Raw genomic sequence first — 19,366 nt, forward strand, 5'->3', positions numbered from 1 at the left:
AAGTTGTTTTGTGATTCTTCGTAGTTATTTCCTTACATAGGTAACCTGGTACTAGCAACCATTGGTCTGCTCTGACACTGTAGTTTTGCTTTTCCTAGAGAATAATAAGTGAAATCATAAAGTATATGCTTTTGAGTATGGCTTTTTTTATTTAACAATATGCTTTTGAGATATATCCATGTTGCTGCATGTATCAGTAGTTTGTTCCGTTTGCTATGTAGTATTCTATTGTACCAGTTTGTTTTTTCATTCAATGGTTTAAGGATTGTTTCCAGTTTGCGGTAAATGTGAATGAAACTCTATGAATACTTGTGTATTTGTGTAAATGTAGTTTTCATTTCTGTTTGGTAAATATTGGTAAATATTTAGGAGTGGGATTGTTTGATCATGTGGTAGTGCCTGTTTAAATTAGTAGAGCTTGTCAAACTTTTCTGAAATGGTTGTGCCAACCCTAACCGGTTTGGCTCAGTGGATAGAGCATCGGTCTGCGGACTGAAAGGTCCTAGGTTTGATTCCGGTAAAGGGCATGTACCTTGGTTTCGGGCACATCCCCAGTAGGAGATATGCAGGAGGCCGCTGATCGATGTTTCTCTCTCATCGATGTTTCTAACTCTCTATCCCTCTCCCTTCCTCTCTGTAAAAAATAAATAAAATATATTTTAAAAATAAAATGGTTGTGCCACTTTGCATCCCACCAGCAATTTATGAGAAATCCAGTTTAGGAAACTTATATAGGGAGAGGCTATATATTTTGTTCAATAGAATGACATCCTAAAATAGTTTGTTTGCATGGTTAATTTTTAGAGACCATTGATCATAGGAAAATAGAATTAGATTATCTTAGTAATAGAAAGAGATTTGGGGCTTGTTCAGTCTGAGGTTTTGTCCAGTAGGAAAGTCTTTTCGATAGTGTTCTTGAAAGCACTCTCAGGTTCTAGTTCATTCACTTTTCTGCCTGAAACGTCCACTCATAGGAACTAGTACTGAATCATTTCACAAAGATTTTATTAAGTGCATATTTTCTAAGTTCCATGATAACTACTATGTCCAATCCAAGACATCATAAGTTACTAGGGGCCCAGTGCACAAAACCGTGCACCTTGAAAGGAACTGTGGGCCTCAAGGCTGCAGTAGGCACAAGGTCGGGTCTCGGCCCATCCTCCACGCCCCCTCCCGCCGCAGCCCCAGTCAACTGTCTGCCCGCAGCCCCGCTCCCACACACTGATGGCGCCAGCCTTGCTCACACCTGAAGGCACGAACAATTGGGGCTGGAGCCAGCAGCAGGTGCAAGCGGCAGCTGCTGGCCCGATCACCCCTCAGGAGCAGGGGGAGGTGGAGAAGCCCTCAGGGGCTTTTGGGGCCAGCAGCGGCCCTTCGCACCCACTGATGGTGCTGAGCGATCAGGACTGGCGCCAGCAATGGGTGCAAGGAGCAGCTCCAGCTGTGGGTGTGAGTGGGGCCATCGCTGGCACTGGGTGTGAGTGGGGCCATCGCTGGCAGCCGGTGCGAGAGGTGGCTGCCAACCCTGATCTCCCCTCAGAAGGAGGGGTAAAGTGGAGAAGCCCTGAGGGGCTCTTGGTGCTGGCAGCTGCTCCTTGCTTCCGCTGATGGCGCCGAATGATTGGGGCCAGTGATGGGCGCCGGCAGCAGGTGCAAGTGCCGGGCGGGACCATGGAGGACAGGAGTAAAGAATCTTCAGTAACCACCAGAGGTTCGCCCTGACGACAGCGACCGGTGCCCCACCTCGGTCTGGCACCCCTGCTCACCTGCTCCACAATCCCGCCGCGCCCAACACCCGCCATGTTCCACGCACGCCCCCTGGTGGTCAGCGCATGTCATAGCGACCGGTTGTTTGGTTGTTCGGTTGTACCACTTGTTCCACCATTCGGTCTATTTGCATATTAGCCTTTTATTATATAGGATAAGATGCATCATTTCTTCATGTTCTATGTGAAAAAAATGTTACTTTTTTTTTACTATGACACATCATTGACTTGAATATGCATCTTGATTATAGAGATGTTAACATGTCTTTTTAAAGCATGATTTATGGAACATTTCTAGAGTAGTGTTTCTGCATTTTTACAATTTAGGAATATCACTGAGAAACTATCCTTTGCCTTTCATTTTTCAGATCTATCATTCTACCTTTAATATTTTCCCTCCCTAATGTAAGCATTCGTTAAATAGTTCCTTTTCTTAATTTCCCAGTTATTTTGCCATTCTGATCATTTTCCCTTGGATGCCTTGTAGTTTATCAAAAATCTGCTCAAAATTTAATATAATACAGATTTCAAAAAGAAAATTGCAAAATGTTAAAATTAGTATATCCAGAAAGTAGAACACTATGTAAGTTCGTGAACGAGGTTTTTAACTTGACAAGGTTTTTTCATTATTTTTTAAAACAGTCCATACCCATGAATAAATTATTATGTCATGATTTTTACAAGTAGATTAACATTTTATACCTCATATTTTTTTTTAGTCCTCACCCGAGGATATGTTTGTTGATTTTAGAAAGAGAGAGGACAGGGGAGTGGGGGGAGACAGATGGGGGAACATGGGTGTGAAAGAGAAACATCACTTGATTGCCTCCCGTAGGTGCCACCACAGGGATCAAACCCGCAACCTAGTTATGTGTCCCAACCTGGAATTGAACTGCAGCCTTTTTTGGTGCCCTGGACGGCGCTCCAACCAACTGAGCCACCTGGCCGGGCCATCATACTTTTCATAGCAAGAATTTCTCCCCATTGACACTCATTTACTCATTCTGGTAATTGAGGTTAAAGATGCTATTTTTTGTAAGCTAACATACGTTGTTACAGATATAAACAGAATTATACATCTTTTCTAGTTATTCTCTTCTCTACAAAATTATTACAAAAGAAATCTGCCTGTAATAATTTAACCTGGGGATATTTCTAAATGACAAAAATGTTTATCTCTTTTAGTAGTGAATATTTACATTTGAATATTTCTTTATAATCATATAATTTCTGATAATTATAGTATGGCTTATGTTATGTATTGCCTAGTTCAAATTAACTTAACTATAGGAGAAAGTACACCTTATAGTGTTAAATTTGCTGATTCCTATAGAGTTTATGGTTTTTTTGTTGTAAAATTGAGCTTTGTTTCATAGTTAATATTCTTTTTTTTCTTTAATAACACAGGTTTTGAGAGTATTTTAGAAGGGCTTTATGGACCACGGCTACGAAGAGACCTCAGTTTATTTGAAGGTAATGTTTTATTTCAAAATTTTAACCTTCTCTCCCATTTAACAAATGAGAAATGGTTGTTCTGCGCTAACTTTATACTAAACGTGAATTTGTGTCATTGTTTAATTAGAAAATATTTTAAATGAATACATAAAGTGATCCAAATATTCCTATTATTAAATGATGTTATAATCTTCAAAAAATTTAGTACACTGATCAAAATTGAAAATGAAGTTTGTTTTGGCTCAGTGGTAAAATTTGGTTTTTGTCATTTTATACATTACATTCCCTGACTTATTCTTAAAGAGGACTTAAAGGGGTTCAGGTTGCCTGTTGCTTATGATACAGGCAGTCTAAAACTCAGATTGTCACTGAGAAATCCTGCCATATGTGTTCAGAGTTTTCTATTTATGTATAGCCTCCTCTATTTATTATAGCCCACCCTTCCAAATGTTGTTGTATAAATGCTGCTGTAAGATTCTGATCTGTGATATAATTGCTGTGGTAGCATAGTTTAGCTGTTTTACTGCTTGCTTGGAAACATAGAGCACTAGGAGAGAGCATTTTTGTAGGCATGTGAAATTTTATAGTGCAGTTCATTTACAAAATGGGTAATGCTAGAATAGATTTTCTACTTTGATTTTGATTGAATTATTTCTGTATCTTGTCACTTTTTAATGCTGACTCTTTTACCTTCTGCCCTACTCTGGTACCTTCCATTCTACTAAGTCCAAAGTCCTATCTAATAGACTTAAAAGTCCTTCTCTCTGTGTATGTAAGTCTTTTGAGTTGAGGTAGTTATGGTGATAGTTGGAGTAGTCAGAAGTTTCCTGCTCATTCTTTGTTAATGTTGAGGATTATTGAGCTATGAATCATAGAGCTGACAGTATCTATGCAAGATCATTTGTCCCAACCACCCATCTTCAATCAGATGAATGATATCCATGCAGAATATGACAATAAGGACCAAGACTCCAAAATATACCCGTTCCAATGTTGTATCATTGTTATGGCTAAGATCTTTATCTTCTATCTTTTATTAAACTTTCAACATCTCTCACTGTGTCATAGCTTAACACTAAATTAAATATTTTTACCTGTTATACTTTTAAGCAAAACTATAGTTTCACCTTTTTTTCTGAGCTTATAAATAAAGGAAAAATCTAAAGAAATAAGAGTTTAACCTATGCTTGGTATTTCTTCAGCCTGCTGTTTTTCATTCATGTCAGAAGGCAGCATTATACTTAATTGCCTTCTGATAACCCAAAGTCCAGCTTGTGATTTGTAGTCTCTTGCTTTCAATTATCCTATCTAATAAAAGAGTAATATGCAAATTGACCATCACTCCAACATACAAGATGGCTGCCCCATGTGGACACAAGATGGCCAGCAGGGGAGGGCAGTTGGGAGGGACCAGGCCTACAAGGGAGGGCAGTTGGGGGTGATCAAGCCTGCAGGGGAGGGCAGTTAGGGGAGACCAGGCTGGCAGAGTGGCAGAGGAGGGAAGTTGGGGGCGATCGGGCTTACAGGGAAGGGCACTTGGGGGGGGACCCAGGCTTGCAGGGGAGAGCAGTTGGGGGCGACCAGACCCACAGGGGAGGACAGTTAGGTGTGACCAGGCCTGCAGGGGAGGGCATTTAGGGGCAATCAGGCTGGCAGGGGAGCAGTTAGGCATCAATCAGGCTGGCAGGGGAGTGGTTAGCGGGTGATCAGGCTGGCGGGCAGAAGTGGTTAGGGGCAATCAGGAAGGCAGGCAGGCGAGCAGTTGGGACAAGCAGTCCTGGATTGTGAGAGGGATATCCGGCTGCCCATTTAGGCCCGATCCTACTGGGCAGCCAGACATTCCTCAAGGGTTCCTAGATTGGAGAGGGTGCAGGCTGGGCTGAGGGACACCACCACCACCCCCCATGCACGAATTTCGTGCACCAGGCCTCTAGTTTACATATACAGTTATGAATATATGTATGTATTTATGCTCCTTCAGAAATTAGTTATTATACAAAGAGCAGAATGTTCTAAGGAAATAAATACCCATATTTTATTTTTTGACTATTATTTCTTTTGTGTACAAGTAACACATGTTTATTTTAGGAAATTATAAAAGATAAATGAGCCGAAAAGTAAAAAATTAATCCATGCCCCACAGATAACTTTTAACATTTCTATATATAAGTTTAAAATATGTTTGTATTTAAAGTAGTATATACTACATATATAGTATATAGTTTTTATACCTACTATGTTTGTTCACTAGTATATCATTTGGGTATATAAAGTTCTTGATCATTATTCTAAATGGCTGCACAGTATTACATTGTGGATCTATTATAACAGATTTAACTTACTAGTTAATTTCATACTCCACTGCTATATATCTTATTCCATTTATTTTTTAATTCCAATAGATTTTGTACTTTATCTCCACTTTTGTATTTGTTTTTCTTTTTCTTTTTTTTTTTTTTTTTTTTTGGTAGGGTATTTATAAAATGAGCTAAGCTTTGGAACTCAATCTTTTTCTCTTATATAGGCACATAATTTCGTTGCCCTTTTTCATCCCTAATGTTCTAGCTTTTTTCCAAGTTTAATTGGAAAATTCTTTTTTCTTTTTTTTCATTAAAAAGACTTCTAATTAAAGTTGCTTAAGTATGATTGCACTAATCCCATGTAATAAAAGTCTAATATGCAAATTGTCCCCAACTCAGGCTCCAATTGCGGGGCGCCTGTGAGGAGCCTGCCCCGCATCCGCACAGCCTCCTCTGGGTGAGCTGGGCCGGGACTGCAGGGGCCTGTCAGGCTCCCTGTGGGTTCGCGCAGGAGCTGGTCTGCGAGGCTGGCCAGGAGAGAGCCCGCTGCCCGCCTGGCTTCTGTGTAGCACCGCTGGGCGGCCCCAAGGCCCACACTGCGCCCCGGCCCATGGCCTTTGGCCACACTCACCCCATCTCCACATGGGGACTTGGGCACAGTGACTCAGGCAGAGGGGAGGGAGGCACACGAGGCCCAGGGACTGCCCAGGGCCCAGAGGTCAGCTGGGACATGCCCTTCCACGCCACACACTCGCGCTTCGATCGCCGGCCAGGCCTAGGGACCACACCGTGCATGAATTTCATTATTGTAATAAATCTGTATCTTGTAAGGATGAAGACAGCTATGTTTTTAAGGAAAATTAAACCAGTGTTATCAAAGTGTAGAGCCTTTTGAAAAGCCATGTAGATGCTATCTATTATAGCTCCAACTTCTTACCCTCTTTTAAATAAGTGTGCTTTCTTTGTTGTTACCATTGTTAAAAATGGTTTCATATTTAGATGCTAGGACTACAAGTATAGGTATTTCTCACTATACATATCTGTTTGCAGGAATCAAATAGATTAGTGTATGTTTTTAAATCATTGGACATCTGAACCCGTTTACTTCCAAACTCAGGAACCAAGTAAACTGGATAGCAAAGGATTCTTCTATATTACTCTAAATTTTTTATAAAATTAAATGCATATTATTTAAGTTTTATAATACATTTAAGTTAAATGAACCACATCACAAACCTGCTATTATTTTCTATGCAAAAAATACTCTAAATTTCATACTGCTACCTTAAAAACCAACATTGGCAAACAGTGTGTTAATACTTTTGTATCATATAATGGTGTTTTGAGAGATTTATATTTTAATTTGATTCAGATCTACCTTCAGATTAAATGGTTTTGAAAAAAGCTTTCGAGTACTGCTAATTTTTATTTTGTTGGAAACAAAATAGCTTTCTCTGTTCTTTGATTTGTTGTCATGACTTTTTGTCCTTTTGAGGAAAACATACCTTTTTTCTTTTTGAAGTAAAGTCTCCAAAGAAAATTTGAATGTCATAAACTTCCCAATTTTATGTACTCCTAGAAAAGTTCTCTGTGTTCTGCCTTTCTTTCTCCTCCATCTCCTCAAAACTCACTTTTCCTGCTGTCACTGGAATTTTAGTCAATTCTTTTTCTTATCTTATTGATGCGCCAGCTTATTTCATCCATGGGATCATCTCATTTAATTGCCTGACTATGGATATTTTACAAAAATATTAAGACTGCAATAGGCCTATGTAAACTGGCTGTTAAGATCCTTACTGTGTTTTGTTTTGGTTTGTTTTTTTTCTGTGTGTCCACATTTCAAAGGGTGATTGTATCAGCTGTCTGCAAGCTATAGCATGTGGGTCAAATCAAGCTCTTTGACTGTTTTTGGAAGAACTCTGAGCTAAGAATGGGTTTTACATTTTTAAATAGTTGAAAAAAATCTAAAGATTAATATTTCACAAGGTGAATATTATAAAATGTTCAAATTTAATTATCCAGTTAATAATGCTTTATCTGTTGACTGCTTTTGTACTACAGCAGTAGGGTTGAATGGTTGTGACTGCATGGACTGCAAAACCTAAGATATTTTCTGACTCGTGGTTTGTAGAAAAGGTTTGCTGACTCCTGGCTTATACCACTGACTGAAATTTAATCTTTTTGGCTTAATTTTTTTCTAAGTGTTAACACTATGATGATGTAGACATCAAAACCAACTTTTAATAAAATTTATTGTGTGGACTATTTGAAATGCTTAATTTGTGTTAGGAACTGTGATAAGCAATGAGGAAAGAAGAATAAATAGGATCTCTTCCTACTAGGAACTCATGGCCTTGTATTGTCAAAATTTGGTAGTTTTCTAATATAAATTGAGAATCTAATACTATTTTAAAGTTACTTATATAAATTATATTATTAGCTCCTGTCAATGTGTACAAAAACATGTCTCCAAATGTATTCATCATGGTGTTTATAATGCCAAGATTAGAGAAGCAAGCTTAATTAGCCAACAATAGGATGTTGATTAAATAAGTTAAATGCATCTCTTCGATGGACTATATTTATCTTTTAAAAATGATATAGAAGTATATTTGAGATGGAAAGTATTTGTGATAAATAAGCATGTGCATAATATGATTCTCATTTTTAAAATAAATAGTATTTTTGAGAGCAGTTTTAAATTTACAGAAAAATCTAGTAGAAAGTATGAAGAGTTCTCATCTACTCCCTCTTCCCCTTGTCTTAGGTACCCCCATATTAACATCTTTCATTAGTGTTACATTTGTTAAAATTGATGAACTAATATTGATGCATTAACTAAAGCCTCCATAATTTTTACTAGGTTACTCTATGTGTGTTATACATTTGTTTCGGTTTTGCCAAACATACAATGTCATGTATTCACCATTAGAGTATCATACACAATAGTTTGACTGCCCTAAAAATCACCTGTATTCACCTTTTCAGTCCTCTCCTTTGTTCCTATACCATGTCAAACACTGATCTTTTCACTGTCTCTATAGTTTTTTCTTTTCCAAAATGTCATATACTTGGAATCATACAGTGTGTAGCCTTTTTATACTTCTTTCAATGAGCAATATGCATTTAAGTTTCCTCGCTGTATTTTCATGGCTTCATAGCTCTTTTTTTTTTTATTGCTAAACAAGAGGCCTGGTGCATGAAAATTCATGCACTAGAGGGGGGTCCCTCAGCTGTGGATTTCTACTTTTTTCTTGGACAGCATTCCATGTTCTCAAATCTGTTGGCTTTTCTGGTGCTTTACTTCATTTCTCCGTTTTATGTTCTCTTTCATAATATGCAAAATTTATTCCTTTCTTCCCATATCTCTCTGTTCTGATTTATTTCATAGTGAAAATAAAAAATTAATAGGCAATGATAGAGTCTTTCAGAAGGCCAGATGAACTCTATAGTTAGAAAATTAATTTATAACCAGCTCATTTTTCTTGCTACTTTGTCCCATAATAGTGCAAAAATACTCTCCTTACAGCCTTCTCTGTTTCTAGGTGTTTTCCCTGTTAGTTTTTTTTTATATATATATGAGCCATTGCTCTGGAGAGTGATATTTTTATTTGTTTTAATAAAGTTAGTGTATTTAATGAATATTTTTCCCTTTTTTAAAGACTGTGAACCAGAAGAACTGACTGACTGGTCTATGGATGAAAAATGTTCATTTTGTAACCTACAAAGAGAAGCAGTCAGTGTAAGTTTTAGTGCTATGAAATTATTTCTAAACTATTTGCACAATTGTAACACAATTTTTAAACTTAATTTGTTTTGAAGTTTTGTGACTTACAGTAGAATATAAATACTTGATTTTGGTACTGAGAAGAATATTAAAGTCTCATGTTAGAAGTCTAACATTTAGCTTATCTAGTAGGTGGAAATCCCAAACCACTCATCTTTTTTGCTTATTTCACATTTCTTTCTCATAGCTCCCTGACTCATGAAATCAGTTCAGATCTGTTTTGTATTACATAGACAAGGCTGATGATCTTGGAGGCCTGGTTTGGTCTAAGACCATCCTACAGGCTGATTTCTTAGGAATCAGTAGTTGGAGGATAATGTGGTACTACGTTTTAACTTTTTTCTTTCTCTTGAAGTCTTTGATATCGTAATTTTCTCCTGTGTAAATTATTAAATATTGGTGTCTACTGTAGACAGGGTATAAACTAGACAAGCAGCATCTTCTTGTATGGTGGGATCCTAATTCTTTGTGTACTGTTGTGAGAGGTCTGAGAGGAAATGAGAACTCAAGAACCTGTACCTATTTTGGTTAGATTAGTAGGTAAACATAACTGCTTTGTTTAAAATTCTCATTGCTGGCATGTTATATAGTGAAATTATTCAGCAATATATCTTACCTGCTCTTATAGTTGTTGTTTTTTCTTAAATATATTTTATTGATTTTTTACAGAGAGGAAGGGAGAGGGACAGAGAGCTAGAAACATCGATGAGAAAGAAACATCGACCAGCTGCTTCCTGCACACCCCCCACCGGGGATGTGCCCGCAACCAAGGTACATGCCCTTGACCGGAATCAAACCTGGGACCCCTCAGTCTGCAGACCGACGCTCTATCCACTGAGCCAAACCGGCCTCGGCTGCTCTTATAGTTTTGCTAAAGAATAAGGCTAATTTGGCCCTCTATCAGAGCTAAATTTCTTTTTTCCTGACTCCTGTTTCAAATGTAATATTCTCTGTATAATTTTATATATTTAAAAGATAGAACAAATGAGCATTTAGAGAGTTAAATTTTTTTATTTTTTTTTTGCCATTTTTAATGGAATCCCACAGTTAGAAGGTGATTTTTTTTAATGTTGGTGTGTTTTTGTTTTATATATAATTTTAGGATTGTATACCATCTCTTGATTCTTCACAGCCAACACCAACAGAGGAATTATCATCTCAGGGCCAGTCCAACACTGAAAAGATTGAATGCCAAGCAGAAAATTACCTAAATGCACTCTTTCGAAAGAAAGGTAATGTTGGTATACATTTTTTATGCTTCTGGTCTTCCTAATTTTGTTGCTGTTCTCAAGACTTCAAATGTTCTTTCATGTTAAATAAGTGATAGACATATTACATTGTAACACTATCCTTAGAATAAGTTAATAGCATTTATCAGCTATTTCTTTGGTAGCATGAGTATGCTTACTTGACATTAAAATGTCAGTGTTCTTTTTAATTCCTGTTTATCTAGTCCAGTGGTCGGCAAACCAAGGCACGGGAGCCACATGCGGCTCTTTGGCCCCTTGAATGTGGCTCTTCGACAAAATACCACGTGCGGGCACGCACATACAGTGCGATTGAAACTTCGTGGCCCATGCGCAGAAGTCAGTTTTCAGTCTGGTCGAGTCTATTTTGAAGAAGTGGTGTTAAAAGAAGTGGGGGTGTCGGTCGGTTGGGCGAGGGGAGACGCGGAGCTGGCGGGCCGCGGGATACGCAGTGCGGGGGAGGCTGGCGCGATTCATGCACGAGTTCAGTGAGCTGGTCAGCCAGCAGTCTCATTGTGCAGTGGTTAGTGCTGGTCCCATCCGCAAATCGCACACGAGTGACAAAAGTAGCTACTTGAAGCATAAAGTTACCTGTATTTTTCCAACCATCTGCAAATCCTACAGGTATTTTTGTCATCAATTTAAGAATTGTAATTATTTTGTGTTGGTGGCTTTATTATTATAAAATGAAACTTTTTTTTAGGTGCCCTGTTTGACATGGCTACAAAGAAGAAGCAAAGAAAAACGGAAGACGAAAACCGTGAATTTAAAGTTGAATGGACCGAGACTTTCGCGTTTATTCAAAACTTAAATGGCCTTCCGACCTGTCTTATTTGTCAGGAAAAATTGGCACATAACAAGAAATCAAATTTGGAGAGACACTTTACAACCAAACACGTGTCATTTAGTACTAAATATCCTGTCGGTGATGCAAGGAAGAAGGCAGTTGAGGAACTTCAGAAGAGTCAAGAAAAATCAAGTTCTGTATTTAATTATGGGATTCAATCTTCCAACAATGTTAATATTGCAAGTTTTGTGGTTAGTCAAGAGATTGCTAAGAGAGGAAAACCATATACAGACGGCGAATACATAAAAAGTTGTTTTATAAATGTATCCGAAAAGCTATTTCAGGACTTTAAGAACAAAGGAGATATTCTAAAAAAAATTAAAGAGTTACCATTGTCTGCTAAAACAGTGAAAGATAGAACAGTCAAAATGTCTTCCAATATAACCGACCAGCAAGTTGAAGATCTTAAATTGGTTTCAGCTTTATCAATAGCAGTTGACGAGTCTTGTGACATAAATGATACAGCGCAAGTTTCACTTTTTGTACGATTTATTTCATCTATAGGTCCTAAAGAAGAACTTTTAGGATTATTGCCACTCAAAGGTCACACACGTGGAGAGGATATAGCAAATGCTGTAATAGAGTGCATTGAAAAACATCATATTCCACTCGATAAAATTGTCTCAATTTCAACAGATGGGACGAAAAGTATGACTGGTGTAAGAAACGGGTTTGTTGCTATTTTGAAAGAAAAAATTAATCACGAGATACTTACTTACCATTGCATGATTCATCAAGAAGCGCTTTGTGCGCAGACATTTCCAGAAGAAATTTGCAAAGTTATGGAATTGGTGATTAACATTATCAACTCCATTATAGCTAAAGCTTTTAATCATCGCCAATTTAAAGAATTTTTAGTTGAAATGGAGAGTGAGTACGCAGATCTTCTGCTGCATAACAAGGTTCGTTGGTTGTCAAGAGGAAACGTTTTGAAACATTTCGCTTCCTTATTAACAGAAATTAAAGCATTTCTCCTTGAGAAGGGTGTTCACTATCCAGAACTAACGAATGATCAGTGGATCCAAAAATTTTATTTCATGGTAGACTTTACATCTCATCTAAATCAGCTTAATCGTAAACTACAGGGGGAAGGAAACACAATTTTTTCGATGTTAGAAGAAGTTATTTCATTTGAAAATAAATTATCTCTTTTTGCTAAAGATTTTGAAAGAGAAACTTTGATTCACTTTCCAAGCCTGTTGAAACATCGCCAAGAAAATAATTCTGATATTGACATTTGCTATTTCAAAACAACACTTTTAAATATGAGGGAAGCTTTTCTCAACAGGTTTCAGGAATTAAGAAACAGCAAAGCAACGTTAGCCTTTGTTAAAAAACCTCTTAATGCTACTGTAACAGAATTAAATTTTTCTCCCTTTAATATTGACATTGGCAACTTTGAAATGCAACTGCTGGATTTAAAAAACAAAGAATTGTGGAGCTCGAAATTTGAACGTCTTTGTGCTGATATAGAAATATTGGAGAAAAACAAATGTGAACTTAGTTCACAGCACAAGTGGTCTGCTTTGAAAGACCTGGAGAAGGAAGATATGTTGATTTTTAACACCTGGAATAGTATTCCTGACTCATATAATCAACTGAAAAAACTAGCGTTTGCTGTTCTTTCCTTATTTGGGTCTACATATTTATGCGAACAATCATTTTCAAGCATGAACCTTATCAAGAGTAAATTGAGAAGTCGTCTTATTGATGAGAACCTGGAATCGCGTGTAAAATTAAAAACAACAACATACAAACCTGACTTACCCAAACTTTCCAAGGAGATGCAAGGCCATTGTTCACATTAGTGTTTGTCAGTCATTGTCATGATTTAATGTTATGTATATTGTAAGGTAAATTGTAAGGAATTTAATTTTATCAATAAATAATATCGTTATTAAGTATGATATCAAGTTTTATTCAACGTACCTATAGTTTAAGACTTAAAATTTTAAGTAAAGTTTATTAAGTTAATTTTAGGGAACGTTGTCGAGGATTGAGACAGGTATGTTGAGATGGTTTGGACATATAGAGAGGATGAACGACAGGAGATAGACGAAACAAGTATACAAGACAAGTGTGGATGGGAGAGTTGGAAGGGGTCGACCTCAGCGAACGTACCTCACTCAGATTGAGGACATTTTTAGCAAAGGCCAGCTTAGGGGTACACTAATTGAGTTAATAACAATGTATCTACCTATACAGTTTAAGTTTAAAAAATTTGGCTCTCAAAAGAAATTTCAATCGTTGTACTGTTGATATTTGGCTCTGTTGACGGATGAGTTTGCCGACCACTGTCATAGACCAAGAGGAGGACAGGGAATTATCAATGACCAGGGGCCTCTTCTGGGGTTGCAAGTCTCCAAGTCTGAAATTTTGACATTTATGCCAACACTTAAGGGGATAGAACATGGGTTCCCCTTCCTCTGGGTGTCAGGTCTTGGCTGGGATGTGGGGGCAAGAGATGGCACATTATCCCAACAGAACCAAGTAAAACCAGAATCACCCGAAGAAACAGACATGCCCTCCTCCACTCAGGGCAGGCACAGCCAGAAACTCACATTTCTCCCCTCACAGGGGACAGAGCCCTCCTGGAGGCTGAGGCAGCTGAGTGCCGCAGCGCCTGGCTTTGCCGATCCCCAGCAAATGGGGAGACACGGTCTTACTCCTCCCAGGGGAGACTCAGTCCTCTGGGGTGAGTTTACTGAATAAGGCAGCAAAGGCTCCCACTATTCAAACTCCGATTGTTCCTCCTCTTGCTGCAAGACTCACAGGACTCCAACTGGTGACATTCCCATCCCCTTTGAAACAGGAATGGAGAGGTGGAAGCAAAGCTTTGCAAAAGACCTTGTTGGAGAAGCTGATGACGGCAGCTCGCTGGTGGAGGCCATCTCTGGGCTGTGTGAGCCAGAGCTGGTCCCCAGTTACTGGAGAAGCAGGAAGAAGCCTCCACAGTACAGGTGAGCCCCAGGTGGGTGGTGGGGAAAGTCCCGGCCAGCGTGGCTTTCGGGCACAAAGGCTTGGAGAGAGAAAGAGCTGACGTGCAAATTGACACACAAGACAAGAAAAATTAATTTTGAAATGATGGGGGGAAGCCAGGGAAAAGCTTAACTGTAGTAGTTAAGTTCCACTGAGTCTCCGTTCCCATCTGCCTTTTATTTACTAGAAGACACCATTGCCTTTCAGGAATGCAAACAGACATATCAATGGTAATGTTTAGTCAACAGTAAGATTATCAGGTTAGGGGGGAGTTTGCTTTAGGCCACTGAGTCAGCAGTAGGGAATAAAATGCAAATTCACCCTGTGAATATCAAAGGAGTCCAAACTCAGCCTTCTGGTGGACTTCTCACATTTATATTCATTACTGTTGATCTTGGTTTCCAGCAGGGTGGTGCTCAGAGAGCATGGAGCACCCATGCGGGCATGAGGGCTGGAAGGTGGGCTGTCATCAGAGACCTCCAGGAAGGTAGTCATTGAGTTTGGGCCAGGACTCTGAGGTCACCGTGAGGTCACCGAGGCAGAATATAACCTGGTGTCACACATCACTGTACAACTGTGCAGCAGAAGCCAGAACCAAAGCAAAACGTAGCCGCCAGAACCAGGAAGAGAAGCCTCCTTCCTCCCGCACGGTGCCCCCAGCCCTCTCCTGACAAAGCTTACACTGTGCTCTTTGCAAAGGAGAAATGCTTCAGGGTCCAGATCATGATGGCAGGACAGGCGCTGAAGGATGAGTGGGGGTCTGAGAGGCAGTAAATTGAGAACAGAAGGCAAATCTTCTGGTATTGGATATGTCTGATGACTTTTACTTCCTAGTATTTGATGTCTTATGACTTTAACCCTTTGCACTCGCTTGTTTTTTTCTCGATTCCTTTATTCTACTCGGGATTTAATTTTTTAAATACCCCAGATTTTACAAAGCGCGGCAGTAGAATAAAAAACTGGAGTTTCTTTTCATACAAACTTATTTATTTGAATTTTTTTATATTTCAAATTATTGATACATTCAATACAATTCGACATACGAGCTGCTACCAATGCTAACCATGTCAAGTCACACTCGACATCCGAGTGCAAAAGGTTAATTCTCACACGTGTTGGCAAGACCGCCTGCTGCCAGAATCAAGGCCTCGCTGGTTGTGATTTCACACCGTGTTGTTACAAACGTGCTGCTGAGAAGCATGTACACAACCAACACTCAAAGCCAACCTGAGAGATGAAGGCTGTTTGCCATGTCACCAGGGAGGTGGACTCAGGAATCCCGTTTCTATTCACTTGTTTCCAGCCGCCAGGACACAGAGACAGGGCATTCTTCTCAAAGAAGGAGACGAATCCCTTCTCCCCAAAGTAGTTAGGGACCCCAGTGTTCTTCCTCCAGCCAAAGCACACTTTTGAAGGAGTTCCTCATCTAACCTTCTAACCACCAGGACTCAGAGGGGTGTCTCCGTCTATTTGTGCAGCTGTCATGTCAAGTATCAGTTTATGTATATGAGGAAGTGCTAAACATAACCACATGCAGGTATGTGAGGGGCAGGAAGGATAAAGATTAATAAAAAACAGTTCTTTATTTTAACGAACTTATGGTTCAGTGCGGGGGACCATCAGGCCATGTAAATAACAAAACATCCCACTCCTCTCTCCTACACAGGTCCAAAATGTTCACCTGGCATTTTGGACCAAAGTACATCATTCAAAAGGAGCTGGGTGCTATTTAAATATTTCACAATGGCCCTAGTCGGTTTGCCTCAGTGGATACAGAGACAAGTAGTTTCACTGCTGGGAGAAGGGATTTTTGTCTATTTTTCCAGTATCTTTTCTTGTTTTCATTAGCATGAAAGGACAAGTAAAATGTAAATGCCATCTCAACTGATGCCACCACCTAAGCTTATCTTTTGCATAGGCAGCAATCTTGAGTTGGAGGGTCTAAGGCATGAGTCCTTGCATCATCTTCCCTTGGTAAAGAACCTTCCTTATCTTTTCTTCTCCTAGGTTTGTTTAGGTTTCTATTAGCATATCACAGATGTTGTCTCATGACACAGGGTTTAGTTGGATGATTGGTTTGCCCCCTAGCAGTCGCACGTTCTGAGTGAATTTCCCCTCCTCAGGATGGATAAGTTTTCCAAAGACATAGAAAGCAGCGATGATGAATTTTACTTCGAAAACGAAGAAAAAAGTGAAAAATGTAATAGTGATGAAAGTGAGTTCTCCAAGGATGCGAGTGGAGATGATGAACAAATCGCTGGTCCTAGTGGAACGACAGAAAGGAAAAAGTCCCTTGCTTTGCCCAAAGATCTGGCTGAAAGTACTGACAGTGACATTGAATTCATAAAGGCAAAACGAAGACGCACAATTGTTTATTCGAATGAGAGTGATGGAGATATAGGTGACATCATTGAGAAATCGGGTATAAGACCCAGTGAAAGTTACGTTTCTAGGGGAAAACAGGAAAAAGAAAAGTGGACATCTACATCTGTGAATGACAAAGAGCCTAGCAGAATCCCTTTCTCCACTGGTCAGTTACATGCTGGACCTCAAGTTCCTTCTGGATGTGCCACACCAATAGACTTTTTTCAGTTGTTTTTTACTGAGACGTTGATAAAAAATATAACGGATGAGACAAATGAGTATGCTAGGCATAAAATTAGCCAGAAAGAACTATCCCAGCGATCCACTTGGAATAATTGGAAAGATGTGACGATAGAGGAAATGAAGGCTTTTCTTGGTGTAATACTAAATATGGGTGTTTTGAATCACCCCAACTTGCAGAGTTATTGGTCCATGGATTTTGAGTCTCATATACCATTTTTTCGATCTGTTTTCAAAAGAGAAAGGTTCTTGCAAATATTTTGGATGTTACACTTGAAACATGACCAAAAGTCAAGTAAAGATTTGAGAACAAGAACCGAGAAGGTAAACTGCTTCTTGTCATACCTTGAAATGAAATTTAGGGAGAGATTCTGTCCTGGAAGAGAGATTGCTGTTGATGAGGCTGTTGTTGGTTTCAAGGGAAAGATACACTTCATCACATATAATCCTAAAAAGCCAACAAAATGGGGTATTCGTTTATATGTCCTCTCAGATTCAAAATGTGGTTACATACATTCATTTGTCCCTTATTATGGAGGAATAACATCTGAAACGTTGGTGAGACCTGATCTCCCTTTTACTAGCAGAATAGTTTTAGAGCTTCATGAAAGATTGAAGAACTCAGTACCTGGTTCTCAAGGTTATCATTTCTTCACTGACAGGTATTACACTAGTGTCACTCTTGCAAAGGAATTGTTCAAGGAAAAAACACACTTGACAGGGACATTAATGCCCAATAGGAAAGATAATCCACCTGTTATCAAACATCCAAAGCTAATGAAAGGAGAGGTGGTGGCTTTCAGGGATGAAAATGTAGTGCTTCTTGCGTGGAAAGACAAGAGGATAGTCACAATGCTCAGTACATGGGACACTTCAGAGACTGAGTCTGTGGAAAGGAGAGTGCGTGGTGGTGGGAAGGAAATAGTTCTCAAACCCAAGGTCGTGACCAACTATACAAAGTTTATGAGGGGTGTTGATATAGCTGATCACTACACAGGCACATACTGTTTTATGAGGAAGACTCTAAAATGGTGGCGTAAATTGTTTTTCTGGGGGCTTGATGTCAGTGTTGTAAATTCCTATATATTGTACAAAGAATGCCAAAAAAGAAAAAATGAAAAACCGATAACGCATGTGAAATTTATTAGGGAACTAGTACATGATCTTGTTGGAGAATTCAGAGATGGTACACTAACTTCCAGGGGTAGATTATTATCCACTAACTCAGAGCAACGTTTAGATGGAAAGCTCCATATAATCACACCTCACCCTAACAAAAAACACAAAGATTGTGTTGTTTGTTCTAACAGAAAAATCAAAGGAGGAAGAAGAGAGACGATTTATATTTGCGAAACATGTGAATGTAAACCAGGTCTTCATGTGGGTGAATGTTTCAAAAAATATCACACCATGAAAAATTATAGAGATTAAAATTACTCTTTGAATGAATAATTTGAAATATAAAAAAATCCAAATAAATAAGTTTGTATGAAAAGAAACTCCAGTTTTTTATTCTACTGCCGTGCTTTGTAAAATCTGGGGTATTTTAAAAATTAAATCCCGAGTAGAATAAAGGAATCGAGAAAAAAGCAAGCGAGTTAAATATATGGAAGAACTGGTTTAGAGAGGTCATTAAAAATTTAAATCTGATGTTATTTTAAAAGTCCACCTTTTATAGGGCATGGGGAGGGATGATGATGGATGGGGACATGATTTGGGGTGGTGAACACATAATGCAGTGTACAGATTTTAAAAATATATATATATTTTATTGATTTTTTACAGAGAGGAATGGAGAGGGATAGAGTTAGAAACATCCATGAGAGAGAAACATCGATCAGCTGCCTCCTGCACACTCCCCACTGGGCATGCGCCCGCAACCAAGGTGCATACTCCTGACCAGAATGGAACCTGGGACCCTTAAGTCCGCAGGCCAAAGCTCTACCCACCGAGCCAAACTGGTTAGGGCGCAGTGTACAGATTTTGTGTTGCACAACTGTGCACCTGAAACCTGTATAATTTTGTTAACCTGTATCACCCCAACATAATAAAATAAAAATTTAAAAAAGATCCACCTTTTTATCTTAATGACAGTTTCAATGTTTCCTATAAAAAGCAGATTCATTCACAGACATTTTGTCATTTACCAGGTATTTCAATCTCTAAAATATACAAACTCCCCTGGCCCTTTTATTATAGTAAAATGTGCCGAAACCGGTTTGGCTCAGTAGATAGAGCGTCGGCCTGCGGACTGAAAGGTCCCAGGTTCGATTCCGGTCAGGGGCATTACCTTGGTTGCGGGCACATCCCCAGTGGGGGGTGTGCAGGAGGCAGCTGATCGATGTTTCTCTCTCATCGATGTTTTCTAACTCTCTATCCCT

General features: G+C 39.0%; 2 protein-coding genes across 14 annotated transcripts in view; one reads left to right on the plus strand and one right to left on the minus strand.

The window, feature by feature from the left end:
- Nucleotides 1-19,302, plus strand: part of LOC307097099 (piggyBac transposable element-derived protein 4-like) — a 201,422-nt gene extending 182,120 nt beyond the window's left edge. For 2 of the 13 annotated variants that reach the window (XM_079767043.1, XM_079767038.1), the window contains exons 3-8: nucleotides 3,174-3,239; nucleotides 9,184-9,263; nucleotides 9,978-10,079; nucleotides 10,411-10,540; nucleotides 14,215-14,362; nucleotides 16,505-19,274. In XM_079767043.1, coding sequence (XP_079623169.1) covers nucleotides 3,174-3,239; nucleotides 9,184-9,263; nucleotides 9,978-10,079; nucleotides 10,411-10,540; nucleotides 14,215-14,362; nucleotides 16,505-18,416 — 2,438 coding nt within the window. In that variant the 3' untranslated portion in view covers nucleotides 18,417-19,274. The other 11 variants (XM_079767048.1, XM_079767049.1, XM_079767040.1 and 8 more) reach the window with 8 other exon arrangements.
- The window catches only part of NCAPG (non-SMC condensin I complex subunit G), a 69,234-nt gene that overhangs the window by 48,811 nt on the left and 1,057 nt on the right, over nucleotides 1-19,366 (minus strand). The gene's annotated exons all lie outside the window — the stretch shown is intronic.

Source organism: Cnephaeus nilssonii (genome assembly GCF_951640355.1).
Source record: "Cnephaeus nilssonii genome assembly, chromosome: 1".
NCBI classification, from domain to species: Eukaryota; Metazoa; Chordata; class Mammalia; order Chiroptera; family Vespertilionidae; genus Cnephaeus; species Cnephaeus nilssonii.